The 15,411-nt window shown below is 47.4% G+C and overlaps 1 protein-coding gene across 3 annotated transcripts in view; it reads right to left on the bottom strand.

Annotated features, from left to right (window-relative positions):
* The window catches only part of PI4KA (phosphatidylinositol 4-kinase alpha), a 116,078-nt gene that overhangs the window by 62,664 nt on the left and 38,003 nt on the right, over positions 1-15,411 (bottom strand). For all 3 annotated transcript variants that reach the window (XM_080821027.1, XM_080821028.1, XM_080821029.1), the window contains exons 11-19: positions 14,198-14,389; positions 13,574-13,674; positions 12,805-12,934; positions 11,635-11,767; positions 10,090-10,185; positions 9,534-9,717; positions 9,001-9,104; positions 6,694-6,862; positions 3,223-3,273 (exon numbers count right to left, since the gene is read on the bottom strand). In XM_080821027.1, the coding sequence (XP_080677153.1) occupies positions 3,223-3,273; positions 6,694-6,862; positions 9,001-9,104; positions 9,534-9,717; positions 10,090-10,185; positions 11,635-11,767; positions 12,805-12,934; positions 13,574-13,674; positions 14,198-14,389 (1,160 nt within the window). The remainder of the gene's footprint in view (positions 1-3,222; positions 3,274-6,693; positions 6,863-9,000; positions 9,105-9,533; positions 9,718-10,089; positions 10,186-11,634; positions 11,768-12,804; positions 12,935-13,573; positions 13,675-14,197; positions 14,390-15,411) is intronic.

The following is a 15,411-nucleotide window of genomic DNA, read 5'->3' as shown; positions in this document are numbered from 1 at the left end:
TCTGCCTGCCTCTCTGCCTACTTGTGATTTCCGTCTGTCAAATAAATAAATAAATAAATTCTTTAAAAAAAAAAACTCTAAAAAAATAGGGATAATAACAGCACCTACTTTGCAGAGCTGTTCTAAGGATTAGGTGAGTTAATGACTGGAAGGGATTTACATCAGTGCTTGGTGCTTAGCATAAGCTAGATAAGGGCTTCTTGTTACTATCTTTTTTTTAAAGGTTTTATTTATTTATTTGTCAGAGAGAGAGCAAGAGTGAGAGAATGAGTGAGCACAAGCAGGGGGAGCAGCAGGCAGAGGGAGAAGCAGGCTCCCCGCTGAGCAGGGAGCCCAATGCAGGACTTGATCCCAGGACCCTGAAATCATGACCTGAGCTGAAGGCAGCCGCTTAACTGACTAAGCCACCCAGGCATCCCTTGTTACTATCTTTGAGAGAGTATCTAGCCCAGGGGTTCTTGACTGGGGGGCCCTGGGCAGGTTTCTCCCACTCAACTTCTGGAGAATAAATTCAAAACCTTGTTAAGAGATGCATTTCTATGGAAGGAGAGGGCAAGGGTTTCAAAGGAGTCCATGACCTAAACCCTGTTAGTCCACAAATCTAACTTTACAGGCACTGAGAGAATAAGTAACTTGTCCAAGGCCACAAAAATTACCAGCGGCACAGTTAAGCGAGCTCTAATTGAAGTGCACAAGTGTTTTCTGAGCAGGAGGCGCAGCTTGGCAAATCACTAGTTTACAACAGTGGACCACACAGGACTCTAAGCATGGACACCCTTCCTGATGCTTGATTAACTAAAGGGCTAGACACTAAGAGAAGCGATTTAATCAGTGTTACTTCTGAAGAGACACTATTCTACAAAGTTGCAGGTCAAAGATCACCAAACTACTGAAGGAGCCTTAGAGACTCAGTCTCCAGTGATGCCCTCCAGGCTCCTAAAGTCACTGAGAAGTCACTGATAAGCTGCATATGGACAGACACCCCCACCCAGGCTTCCTGCCCCAAACCCACTGGCACTTCCACTGAACAAAATACCCGGAGGCACTTTATCATCAAAAGATCCAAAACTGAGTATCTTCTTCCAAAAGAAAGGAAAGAAAGAAAAGATTAAAAAAAAAAAAAAAAGTTAGAAACTAGTTTCTCCTAGAGGGTCCAAGGGGCAAACCAGAAGGCAAATGTAAGATCCCATGATTCTCTGTGCTCTTTGTTGAGCAACAGAATCAAATATTTGTTTCCTCCCCCATAATATAACCATTAACTTTTGTTAAGACTACAATACTTATTCTATTCATGTAAAAGGTCACTTCAGCAGAGTAAACAAAGTATTTTAAGTCAGTGTGTGCTTGCCTATCGTTGCTAACAGTCATGCTGACACTGACCCGGCTGGGCACTTCAGAGGCTCATCTTCATCTTTTCAAGAAGCTTTATGGGCAGAGCAGGCATAGAGAGGTTGTGACGCTCACCCAGGATCCCACGCACAGGACCAGGAGTCCAACCCTGGCCTCCGTGACCTGAACACCTACGTGTTCCCAGCCAACCTCATCGGTCACTACTCCCAGAAAGTGCAAAGTGCCCCCTGCAATTTCTTCTATGCAGTTATTAAACTCTAAATGACAACAGCTATACATGCTTGAAAGCTCACAGGCACACGGGTCAGAGAACTCTGGTGTTCGAACTCACCAGAATTCAGGGATTCGAGTGTCACCCCAGACAAGCCCCCAGGCTGCCAGGAGCCTGCTGCTGGCCCCTCTCCCCTCCGACGGTCTGAGAGAGTGCCATGGACTTTATGCCCCTCACTTTTCCCTCCAGGACAAACAAAGAATCCATGTACCATGGTACTTCTAAAACACAACTGTACACTAACCAATACTAAGTATAAAGTGAAAAAGTTTATGTTTTTAAAAACCAACGGACGCAGTGATGAAAAATACCACAGCAGAGAGTCCTGGTCGTTCTCAAATCCTCAGAGCCTATGGGAGGCACCTGATCGCAGGTGTGAAGGTGGTTAAGGTCCCCAGGGGAAAGGGAAGAGTCACCAGTACAGGGAGGCAGTGAGGGCGTGGGCAGACTTGAAGCCCGCCCCCCACCCCCTCCAGCACTCTCAGGCAAAGGAGACTGTCCTGACACAGATGCAGCAGGGGAACAAGCAACTCGGCTTCTGCTCCAGAATCAGCCACTTACAGGACAGGGGAGTGGGAAAGAAAAGGACCAGCTGAAGGAAGGTGAATGGAGGCAGAATGCTCCACAAAGTGCAACCTATGACATCTTAAGGGCAAATGATAATAAACCAGTCAGCTCCCATTTTCACCCACCTTGGCCAGCTAAAATCAGACCCCTAAAGTCCACCAATTCCAAATGATGAACACCCCGACTGCAGTAAGAACAGAAACTGAGATCAGGAGATGTGCCTCTCTGTTCACCTGCCTGACCTCTACAGCCCTGGGTCACCCTGGCAGCTCAGAGGTCAACCCCTCTGGTGTACCATGTGAAGGGACACATGTGTGAGTGCTCAAGACTCAAACTACGGGGGGTGGGGAAAGGTGGGAAGGAACTGGAAGGCAGAAGGAAGACTTAACCAGAAGGTAGGTTTAGTGGAAGTTAGAGAATCACAGATGAAAACAAGTATTAGAACCTGGGGCCGTGGCTTAGGAGTGGCAGCTGGGAACAACTGAGAAAAGGGAAAACAACTTCTATAAAGGTCATTTGGGAAGAAAAGTCTGCAGGTTGAGACAAGGCAAGATGAAGAGTGTTGTGGCACAGGACAGGGCCTAGACTGTGAGCTGCCACCATGGTGGTGGGTGGGGCTGTGCTCCAAAGTATAACCAGCCCCTTATGTCCCCTGTGGGACCAGGATGGGGATAGAAGCAGAGCCTGCCCACCAGTAGTCAGAGGCACCGGAGCAGGGCATAAGACACAGGATGAACCTGGAGCCACACTTCAGCTCTGGGAGCCACACAAGAGAGAACTAAAGTGGGTTTCCTAATCAACTGGCGAGGAGGTTCAGGCAGAGCACAGAGAATGGGAGTGGGGGTGTGACCACAGCAGGCACATACCAGTGAGACCGTCACAGAAAAGCTGGTGGCAGCAGAAACACAGCCACGTGTACAGAATCACTGGGCCTCCAAAGAGCATTTTGCTAAGAAATTTGCTGTGCACCACTAGGCAACACTAAAAATATAAGCACAGTATCTGAAGTTTAAAACCACTCAATTAATACTCACCACAGCAATTACAGGAATGAGTACACCCAAGTTCCCTGCGCTGCTAGAAGCCTAGAAAGTAAAAGAATTGAGTCACTGAAAGCATGAGTTCCTTTCATTAAAAAAAGACATAATGTTAATTTCAGAGAAATAATGAGATACATAGATAGCAATATATAAACAGGCTCACTCAATATCTCTTTTTATTTTTAAGTAGGCTCCACCTGGGGCGCCTGGGTGGCTCAGTGCGTTAAAACCTCTGCCTTCGGCTCGGGTCATGATCCCAGGGTCCTGGAATCGAGTCCCACATCAGGCTCTCTGCTCAGCGGGGAGCCTGCTTCCTCCTCTCTCTCTGCCTGCCTCTCTGCCTGCTTGTGATCTCTATCTGTCAAATAAATAAATAAATAAATAAATAAATAAATAAATCTTTAAAAAGTAGGCTCCATACCCAGTGTGGATCCCAATGCAAGGCTTAAACTCCTGACCCTGAGATCAAGACTTGAGCTGAGATCAAGAGTCAGATGCCTAACTGACTAAGCCACCCAGGTGCCCCAACATCATTTTAATACCAAAAAATGGAAACATGCCAAACAGTAGAATGATTATATAAGTCATGGTACCCGTGTAAAATTAAATACCACACAGGTGTTTTTTAAAAAGACAACTTTCTGGGTGCCTGGGTGGCTCAGTCGTTAAGCGTCTGCCTTCGGCTCAGGTTGTAATCCCAGGGTCCTGGGATAGAGTCCTGCATCAGACTGTCTGCTAAGTGGGAAACCTGCTTCTCCCTCTCCCACTACCCCTGCTTGTGTTCCCTCTCTTCTAAATAAAGAAAAACTTTCAGGGGAAAAAAAGACAACTTTCTGAAAAATATTTAGTCACTTTGGAAAGTGCCCACAGCAAATTTTAAATGGAAAAAAAAATCAGGATTTCAGAGTATTCAATGATATAATCCTGATTATGTAAAATAAATATATTTCCATAAAAAAATCTAGGAGGAAGTCTATCAAAATGTCAATGATGACAGACGCTTGGGTGGCTCAGTCAGTTAAGCATCTGCCTTCAGCTCAGGTCATGATCTCAGGGTCCTGGGATTGAGCCCTGCTTTGGGCTCCCTGCTCAGCAGGAAGCCTGCTTCTCCCTCTCCCTCTGCCTCCTCCCACCCTACCCCACACTGTGTTCTCTGTCTCCTTCTCTCTCTCTCAAATAAATAGATAAAATCTTTTTTAAAAATGTCAGTGATGAGTACATCTGAGTAGAGGAATTATGGGTGCTTTTTACTTTATCAGTTAACGGTTTCTGCATCTTTTCTATAACAAACATATATTCTTTTCAAGTTATGGAAAATTTGGGGATTTCATAAGAAATAACTATTAAAAGGTAGGTTCCCTGGTTGGACACACAAATAAGGCTATAAACTATAGTGCACACCGATGAGCCTCAGTTCTGGAAGCACTCACTTCAGCACATTCAGTTTATTTTTTCTATTAATACCAGCAACAAAGTGCATTGAGCACCAACTGCATTCCAGGCAATTCCAAGCATTTCATATGTAATAACTAAATCTCTGGGTGAGAAAATGGGGTGTGAGTAGCTTGCCAAAACCCTACAGCCGCTCAGCCATGGGGACAGAATCTCAAGCCCTGCCTCCTCCTCTCTGGAAACTAACGGCTTCCCAGATATGCGATGACTGGGAAGAATTGTCGTTTCTTTCTCTCTCCCTTTTTTTAAAGATTTTATTTATTTGTCAGAGAAAGACCATGCACAAGCAGGGGAAACAGCAGGCAGAGAAGCAGGCTCCCCGCTGAGCAAGGAGCCCGATGCAGAATTCGATCCCAGGACCTTGGGATCATGATCAGAGCTGAAGGCAGCTGCTTAACCGACTGAGTCAACCAAGCATTCCAAGAACTGCCATTTCTTAATTTATAATCATGGCTCTTTGTCTTCATTGGAGCACATGTTGGCCAACCAGCCCCCTCACAGATTTTGCAAGTCCCCTTATTCTCTGAGGCCCCATCTTAGGGGGAAAGCACAGCAGTTGCTCAGTAAACACTGGGCTGTTCCCTGCATGATCGCAAATAGGAACTACTCTGCAAAGAACAGGATTCACAGCTCTGCACCTGGAAGGTAGAAAAGGGATCTCTGCACTGTTGGGGCCACAACCCTCACTCCCAGCCCATGAATGAAGCATTACATCCTGAGTCTTGAGAATGTAAACTTGTAGCGAGAGCAGGCAGAGAGGAGCAGCCCTTGAGTCTAGGAGCGTCCTTCTGGGCCCTGAAATACAATTTCCAGGGGAGGCAAGGAGAACGACTCCTGAAACACCCCTTGGACACACAGCCTCTGCTTTCTCGGCTGTCAAGTGTCTCCCTTCATCTCTGAGCAGCCCTCACTTCCCGATGCCCAAGGCCCCACTGGGCACGATAGATGCCTCTATCCCTTGTGTATCAGGATGGCCTAGCTGTGTACCATCCTGGGAGATCACTGTCCAGGGGTTTAGCAGAGCAAAGCTGAATTAGAGCGAAGGCTCTTAGGACCCCTTCTCGCACCAGCTATATCCCCCTTAGCCAAGATTTTCACACAGAGGGCTAAATGCTCCTTTTCATTCAGTTTCCAATTTAGCTGTCACTTCCTCAGGTCATCACACAGCCTGATCTAAAGCGCTCCCCTCCATACTGCCCTGTTTTGGCTTTGCTGTCTGCAGGAGCAGGCCCCTTGTCTGCCTGTTCACTTCCGTAACCCCAGCACCTAGAACAAGGGTGAAGAAAGATTTGGCCGTGGCCAAATCTGACCCACACCTGTTCTTGGAAATAGAATTTTATGGGAGCACAACCGCCCATTCTTTAACTGGCTTTATGCTACCAGGACGGAGCTGAGTAGTTGCAACAGAGACTCTACAGCCCACAGAGCTGTACTTTTATACTTATAAAATAAGTATAATCTAGCCCTTTAGAGAAGGTCGGTTGACCCTTGACTAGGCACACAGTAGGTAAACAGTTAACTGTCTGGGGAAGGAAGGTGGGAAGAAAAGACAAAGGAGGACGAAGGTGGAGACTCTGGTAGAGAGAATGCCACCAACATGACATGTCAAAGAGGACATGATGGGGTAGGGGGCTTAACCTGCCTCAACCTCCCCAGTGTGTCTCTTTGGAGGCTCAAGACCTGTCATTTTATCTGTCCCCATGGACCTGTCTCCCTGGATGGCCCACATCAGGTCAGATCTGGTCCTTCTCATGTTGTCGCTGTGTTCTGATGAAGGCCTCCACCCCCTGGCTTCATGATGGCCAAGAGAAGGAAGAGAGGAGGTTTGGGGGAATCCACACTAGGCTGCTGTCACTTACCACCCTGGGCCGGGGGAGGTGGCTGCCACGAGCCAGACATGGTTCTACAAGAAAGCCACCCTCTCCTCGAACACTTGCCAGCATCCCCGAGAAAGAACCTTTGTTCTTGCTGTTTACCAGATGCCCCCAGGTGACCGCCTTCCCTCCTCCCTACCTTCAGGGCAGGCCCCTTCTCACTGGCCCGCTCGCTGGCCCGCTTTCCCTCCAGCCCCAGCTGCACAAACAGCTCCAGCAGGTTCATGAGCAGCTCGTCCACGAGGTGCTCATCCTGGATGTTGGCTGCGATGTTGGCCAGGGCATTGATCACCGCCAGGGAGCAGTGCCTGGTGGGGAGAGAAATGACAGCTGCCACAACACAGGGTCCAGACTGCAAGGGTGAGGCCAGCTGACTCCTGCCTCATCACATCCCTCAGTGCCTGTGAATGAAGGAGCCCTCCAGAGGGGATGAGTGTTTCTGTGAACACCAGCTCCCTAAAGGACAGCCAGCTGCTACAGAAATGGCTTTAACCTCTCCTGACATGCATTAAGGGCCTTGGGGAACTGCTTAGGGTCCAGGAATCCACACTTATAGAACTTGTGAAGATCTTAGGACACTTCTGAGTGTTGAAAGCCTACTACATAGCTAAATTCCTATAAGTCCTCAAATTATAGGCAGCCTTAATTCACTATTACCACCCATGAAACTTTCCTGTGACGATCAGCTTCTTCCCCACACTGCCTCCACCATAGGGCTGATGCTAGTATTAGTTCACATCAGGCACTCAGGAACCACTCAGTGGCCCTGGGACAACCTGTATTAGGACAGTGCTAGTACAGGTAAGCCCTGGGTACAAAGCTGACAATGCTTCCCCGCCCCAGAGAGTCACAGCAAACCAGCAAGGCTGGCCAGACTTCTGTGGGGGCAGTCAGAGCCTGGCACTTCTGTGCTGGATGACCTCAGGTGAGTGGCTCATCTTTGAGCCTCAGTTTCCTACCAAATAAAACAAGAATAATATAATTCCCTCCACACAGGGTGTAGGATGAATGAAACACTCCACATGAAGCACTGAGCACATTGCCTGGCCCCCAGAAATCTCCCAGCAAACAGCACACCCTTCACAGGCACGCGAAATCCTGGGAGGTAAGGGCAAATGAATGGCAGTAAAAGCCTCCACTGGTGAGGAAGAGGACAAACCACTTCTGGTGGCGGTAAGACTTTACGGAGGTGGAGTCAGAAGTTGAAGAACTGGTAGGCGTGGAGAAGGCCGAGTACTGCATACGGCAGCAAGACGGAGGCAAGGGTCAGAAGGAAAACAGCAGGAGCAAAGACAAGGAGGGCAAGGTGTGAGGACCAAGGAGGTGCAGGAGTCACTTCAGGACAAGGAAGCAATGAGGGAAAGAGGTGTTTTGGTCTGTGAGTCAGTTTCTTCACAGAGACCAGAGATGGATGGATAGACGGATAAAGGGGAAAGGAGCTGAATGACTCCCTAAACCAGTCCTCAGGCTGTTCTAGTAGCCTGGGCTCGAAATGGAGGCAGTAAGAAGGCAAAGGAATGACACTGGCAAGAGTGTGAATTTATCAAGAGCTTTCCTGTACATGATCTCAATTACCCACACAACTGGAGACAGGTGTTCATTTGACAGATGACAGATGAAGAAACGAAGGCACAGAGAGGGTGATCTTTTTCAAAGGTCACACAGCCACACTTCCACCCACTAACGTGAGTTGGAGAAAACCTCAGAATGAGCCCTGCACGTAAAGGTCAGAAGGAGAGAAAAGAAATGCCAACAAAGGGGCACATGTCTTCCTCCCTGCCCCTTTCTTCCCTAGGTCTGTCAACCTCTTGTGAGATCCTCCCTATGTGGAAAAACATGACCCTGCCTTCAAGGCATTCACAGTAGGGGCAAGGAACAGGCAAGGAAGCATATCTTAGTCTGCCGGCAAAACTGGCCAAACTTTACACAAATATCAAACATCTGAGGATGAAAAATGTCCATTCCTACCGACCCTCCAAATCCCACCTCTCTGAATCTATCTTTAGGAAAGTGTCAGAGACACTCACAGATACATAGCTATTAGATCATTCGATGTAGCGCTTACCAGCGGGAAACCTGGCAAACTACCACACCTCCGAGCTAGGGACTGATTAGATCTTGGTGCTGCTCTATGATGGGACACTCTGTAGCCATTAAAGGTGGCACATGGAAGAAGGTTAACGGCATGGCTGATGCACTGGTACATAAAAAAGCCTACTGGCTGGGTGGACACTTCGTTGTCAGGGAGGGTCTGAGGTAATGACACTGAGATGCTCAGCTCCCAGTGGCACTCACTCATTTCCTGCTTGTGCATGTGCTGATTTGTAGCACATACTGCTCTTGTAGGAAAAAAGTTTATTCAAAAGACAAATCCCCAAACCTCACACTTTTAAAGGGCGCTGAAAACTGTCATGATCTAGAGTGACAATGAGGTCTAGTGAATTACCTGTAGCCATGATCCTTGTAATCTTTAGTGGCTGAGTACACGACAGAGCTGGCCTTCACGCTGATCTGCTGGAAGAGATTCCACACTTCCTGATAAATGTATTGCTGGAAGAGAGTGAGGGATACGGTTACCATGGCATGATTTCCCATGAAACCCCTTCCTCAGAACGTGGAAAAGGCCCCTCTACCATCATTCAGAGCAAAAGCTTCTGGAACGTATGGACCATAAAGGCCCAAAAGAACATCAAGGGCATCCATTCCTAAAGCTTTCAGCAAACTTCAAAAGCTAAAAGGGAAATGGTTTCAACTTAAATTCTATTACATGTTATTAACATCAGCAAGAAATGAGTTTAAACCTCCTTTTCCATCACTCTATTCCCTGTTACTTGGAAAAAAATCTCCCTATTCACTGTCAGGAGAGCTGTGAGCATTTAACTCATCTGCAGGGTAAATTTAATCTATTTTTGCACTCCTGATAGTCAAAGTAACAATGCTTGCAGAGGGTAGTGGGTTTTACCATAGGTCCTGCCTTACATTTCCGGTGATAACCAGGCACCCCAGCTGGTCAATGATGAGCACATCAAGTGGGGAGGGGGGCTGGCAGAATTTCTGCTGCAGGATCTGCAGAATTGGCTCCATGACCTTTGGGGTGTCCCTCAGGGCCACCGCAATGTGTCCCAAGGCTCGGATGGTATGGTCAGGAATCAAGTGAGCATCCCTGTAGGGGGAGAAAGAGAAGCATCCTGGGAACAGTCCTCTGTGAAATGAAGCCCAGAAGCTACAGCCTGGACCTCAAGGTTACCACAGTCTTTCAGATGAAGTGGTCATCAGACAGAGGCTGCCTGGAATCCTTACTTCCAGTAGAAACACAAAGTCTCTAGCTCTACTCAGTATGACACAGATCTTTCTCTGCTCCCAAACAGTGGTCCAGCATCAACATTCTAAGGTGAGTTTCACCTTAAATCGGGGGACAGACCTGATGCATGACTCCACGCTCTGCAAGTAAGAAGCACAGACGTGCGGGATACCAGCCCCCCCCGCCCCCAGGCCTGCTGAGAACAACTGGCTGCCCCTTGGGGATGAGACATACTTGTCACTCTCCTGGGAGATGTAGAGCCGGTTGGAGAGGCTGGCCAGGAAGGCCTCCACGATCACCGTGTCCACTGTCAAGCCAGCTTTCAGGCACCTGGACAGTGAGGAAACCCACATGGCAAGGGGCATCAGAACAACAGATCAGTGTTTTGTTTCTGGTTTTTGTCTCTTTGTCAGGTCTACAGAGTTTAAAGAACTGCTCTGAGCATTTTTTCCCCCAAAATCTGAATGAAAATCATTACACAGAATGAATTCAAAGAATTGCTGCAGATTTTGCCCACTTGATAAATATCTCAGTCAGAAACAGTAACTTCATTATTTCACCAGAACAGTTTATTTCAGAATGTTACACTTACCCTGATTCCAATTTAAAATTTCCAGAACTGTTCCTTAACAAAAGTTACAGTAACTGGCTCAAGATAGATGGTCCCAAGACAGCTCAGGGAATATTATATGATATATCAAGGTTTTACTAGTATGAAGAAAAGTTTATTTTCTAAAGAACAGGGGTAATTTTAAAAGCCCATGAAGACACAAAATCTTTTCAGGCATCTCTTGCTTTCTGTATCTGTTTGGCTCCCACGCCAGAGTCAGAGAAGAGCATCTGGCTGACAGAAAAGGGCCGTCATATTCTCTTGATGGGGCTTCTGAGAGCATGGAGCCAGAATTCAGAGGGAGAGATACATTTTCATATAAATTAGAATGTATGTGGTTTCTTAGTTTGGAGTGCAAGAGTTCACATAGCAGGAGACTGGGCAGCAAGGACACTCAATCATATAAAATCCGTCCCTTATGCTAAAAATTACAAAAAAACCAGAAAATGTGACAATGTGTCGTTACTCTGGATGGTAGGCTGATAGATGACTCTTTCCATTTTTTCTATATTCCCATTTCTAAATTACGTTTATGATCAGGAAAAGAAAAACAAGCCTTATTTAAAAAAAAAATAGGGGTGCCTGGGTGGCTCAGTCAGTTAAAGCATCTGCCTTCGGCTCAGGTCCTGATCCCAGTAAGGCCTGGGATTGAGCCCTACATCGGGTTCCCTGTTCAGCAGGGAGTCTGCTTCTCCCTCTCCCTCTGCCCTTCTTCCCACACCCCCTCCAGCTTATGCTCTCTCTCAACATAAATAAAATAAAAAAAAAAAAATGTGGGGTGCCTGGGTGGCACAGTCGGCTAAGCATCTGACTCTTGATTTCGGATCTGGTCATGAGCTCGGGATCATGAGATCGAGCTCCACATTGAGCCCCACATCAGGCTCTGCACTGAGCACAGAGTCGGCTTGAGAATCTCTCTCTTCTTCCTCTGCCCCTCCCTCCTGTGCACACGTGTGTGTGCTCTCTCTCTCTCTAAAATAAATGGAGAAATCTTTTTAAAAATATCATTAAAAAATATGTAATAATCTCTCTTTTAAAACTGGGTGTAAGTTTACAATAGTCCAAAACAAGCTCTAAAAAATTATGAACATTTCTCACTTTTTAGTAATTTTGTCTGAAACTTTTTCCCTTCCTCCCCAGGTTACGCATCCCTCTGGCCGGTCTCCCACCTGCAGATGTTGTCAATGGCAATGTCCCGGAGCTGCTCATACATGGAGGGTTGGGTCTTCTTTCCAGACATGACATTTAGAGTTGATTCAGAATGCTCATTGGTTACACTGATTTTTATATCATTGCCAGCAACTAAATGTAAAAATTCAAGTATGTATCTGGTTAAACCTGTCATTTTCCATCCCCTTGTCAATAATTCAAAACCAAAATAATATGCTGATCACTTTTACCTTATAAAACAACCCCTCTAAAATGATTTGACCAAACATTTCAGCAACAAAAGTGAGAACAGAAAGGATGAAATTAACATGTTTAAACAAAAGGAAGAATGTTTAGGTTGCAAAGCGATAAATGAGTAACACAGCGATTTCTTAAGAAATGGTTTGAAAGTCCTGATGAACACCCACAGGTACCCAGCCTCAAGGGTGAGGCGTGGTCCTGTCCCTGAGGATTACCTAGCTGATGTGTACAAAAATAGTACGAGTAGGGGGTGAGTAGAGAGTAGGAGCTGTAGAGCCACAGAAACCCCTCCTTGTCCTGGGGTCCAGGGAAAAGTCTTTCACCTGCTTGGAGGTTGGGTTTCTTCATCTGAAGGGAGAGGACAAAGCACCCACCTTCACAGGACTGACGGGGTGGGATGAGCAATGCAACATTAGAGCCCCAGGAGGAAGCAGGTGTTAATGAATGCTAATGGTTACGGGTGGCCAGATTTGCTCTGAGCCCATGTCCTTGTCATAGAAACGTGATAATACACTCACGAGGCAGGAATAGGGACTAGCTGAGACCCAGCTGAGATCCAGCATGGAGAGCTCCTGACCAGTGTCTGGGACATGCTGGACTCTCACTTTAGACTGTCTCAGTGATGGAAGGAGCCAAAAACCAAGTGGGACTAGAAGACCCCTCAGTGGTAGCAGGAGTATATGCTAGGGAGGGTGGAGGAAGGAAAGAACTGGAGCCTAGATGGGGGCATGTATGGAAAGCTATGAGGAAAGGCATAAAGGAGGAATGAGCCCAAGAACAGGGCAGGGCGCACAGCCCAGCCACAATCTCTCAGTCATGAAACCATGGCAGGCTGGCACACAAGGTCATGTGGCCCTTTCCTTGGACTCTCAGGGACACATGGGATTTAGGAGCTGGAGAGGTGGCTTTGGGTAACAGCCATCTGTTACCTGTGTGGTACTGACTGTGGCACTTATAGAGCTTCACCAGCACAGGGGACGGGACAACCAGGAAGTCCCGCAGAGACGGCGTCACCGAATGCACCACCACCGGGAACCTCTCACACAGGCGGCCCAGACCCTGCAACACACCATCAAACAACATACATCATACAACACAGGTTGTAGCCAGCCGAGCAGGCCCAAGCAACAGATGCCCAACCTTTCCGACACCTGAGGTGGGGACCAGAAACTTCCAAGGTCAAAACATTCAGAGCCACTTTGCTCACGAGGCAGAAAAAGAGGAAAGGAGCACGGTCTAGGCTCTGCTTAGCCTAAAGGGGAGATATATTGCTAAAGTGTGTCCATTTCTTTTGAAAACAAATTTAGGGGAGAAAGGATACACAACATGATTTCTGAACAATGGCAGATATGGTTATTGGGATTAGTAAGTTGGCAAGGTAAGAGTCTCTGAGAGCAGAGCACTGCAGACATTGGGAGGTGTCCTTAGCACTTAGCCTGCGGTCTTGGGAATGGCCCAGTAGACACCAGGTGGCCTCTCCACAGACTCAGCTGCTCCTGGAAATCACAAAAATCCCTGGCACACTGTCAGCAGCAGCCCCCCACTCATTGATGAACTATGTCCACAGCAGGCTCTGTTCAAGTTCCTAGAGACAACAGCTCAGGTTGTGCTGCTAGTATGCCAATCAGAGTCTAAAAGATATAACAAGATTCCCCCGGTTGATGGAACCAAAGCCTCGCCAGTGTCAGTGAGACTCACCTGCAGACAGCAGATAAGCAAGGGCAAATGAGCAATGATGACTTTGCTGGACGTCTTAGACTGCAGCTTCTCGGAGAGCTTGATGCAAAGATTTTCAGCACCTAACGTCAAAATGAGAGGAGGGTATGGATGATTAGCAAAGGCCAATATTTATGAAATACTTGTTCACCAATTAATCATACAATTAAATGCCCATGGGCATACTTTATGCAGGCTGTATTAATAATGAGTGGCTACACCAGAAAGTATTTACAGGCAGTCAGGCATCCTTAACTGAAACCTCATCTCTGCTCCATCTCTGCTGTTTTGAAAACACCAGCCCATGTGGTGAGGGACTGCTCTCTCCTCTCTGCTGGCCCTGAGCCTCTCGTCCTAGTGCTCTGTACATGGCAGCCATCCACAGTCTGCCACACACTGCCCATTCTGCTGTTCACCCTAGACAAGCACCTTTTCCTCCAGTACAGACCTCCCACTTCTCCACATAAAAGCCTAAAGAACCATCAAGAAACAAGGGAGAGAACACACAGTCCCTATGGCCTTGGCCATCACCTCCTCCCGTGTCCAGTTTCCTCAACCTGAGGACAGGACACTGGATATCTGGGGCACAGCAGGGGCGACGCTCACCCTGCTCGTCCTTCACAGCCCACACCATGAGGTCCACACAGGCAGCATTTGCCTGGCAGCGAAGCTTGAGGGGGCTCAGTTCATTGTGGACCCGGTCAGCATCATGCAGAATCTTCTGGAGCTCCCCCTGGCTCGTGTTGAACTGCTCCAGCACAAAATCATGGATCTCCTTCACAAAGGAGGTTGGGAGGTCTGTGGGAAAGACAGCAGGCATTGCGGGTGGAAACAAACCATGAAAGTTCAGGTAGTAACCCTATGGTCTCTCCCACTCTAACAGAAACCCAAGAGGAGTAGGTCTGCTGCCAGAGAATGCCCACTGCAGGGGCGGCGCCTGGGTGGCTGTCAGTTAGGTGCCCAATTCTTGATCTCAGCTCAGGTCATGATCTCGGTGTCATGAGGTCAAGCCCCTACTTAAGATTCTCTCTCTCCCTCTGGCCCTCCCCACCTGCTCACATATATACACAGAGGCATGCTGCGCTCTCGCTCGCTCAGAAAAATAGAAAGAAAGAAAGGAAAGAATGTCCACTGGGAAGAATCTGGATAGGCTGTGCTGGCTGTCAGCATACATGCTACTGGGCACTCAGGAGAAATGACCATTTCCCAGGGAAGTGAGAGCCATGCTGTGTTTTAAGCAGTCAATATACTAAAACTTGAATGTATGACACAGAAACTGGGATGTATCATTGCTGGAACTGGTCCCCCTAACAGTGAGAAATACTTTAGTGGTTTGTTTTGTTGTTTTGTTGTTTTAAATAAAAAGGTTGTGGGCTATCAGCTAAGGGGAAAACTGACTATAGTCTGAAGACGAGAATTCCCTGGGTACAGGGCTGCACCTTTGGGGCACCCAGAGTTCACAGCTTCTTCCAACTCTCATCTTTGGGGCCTGGAAAAATCAGGAGAATCCCTGTGATGGGAACAAGTCAGAAAAGCCAAGGAAGCTAGCAACATGAGGCTCAGGTGGGGAGAGAAGCCTCAGGGCCTCAGTCCCTTCCACCCTTCTTTGTGAACCTAACACTTGCTGGGTCCCCAGCCTGACACAAAGTCCCAGGAGCTTCTGGAACTGAATTAGGAAAACAGATAACTAGATTATAGTATGTCTTGTACATCTTGTATAGTACACCTTCTCCTTGACAGAATACTACATGGTCATCAAAACTTATGTTGATGGAGAACATTCTGTAACACAAAAGAAAGCAGGAAACATGTTTTAAAAA

This window comes from Martes martes (genome assembly GCF_963455335.1).
Source record: "Martes martes genome assembly, chromosome: 13".
NCBI lineage: Eukaryota > Metazoa > Chordata > Mammalia > Carnivora > Mustelidae > Martes > Martes martes.
This window is presented reverse-complemented; position numbering and strand designations above follow the sequence as displayed.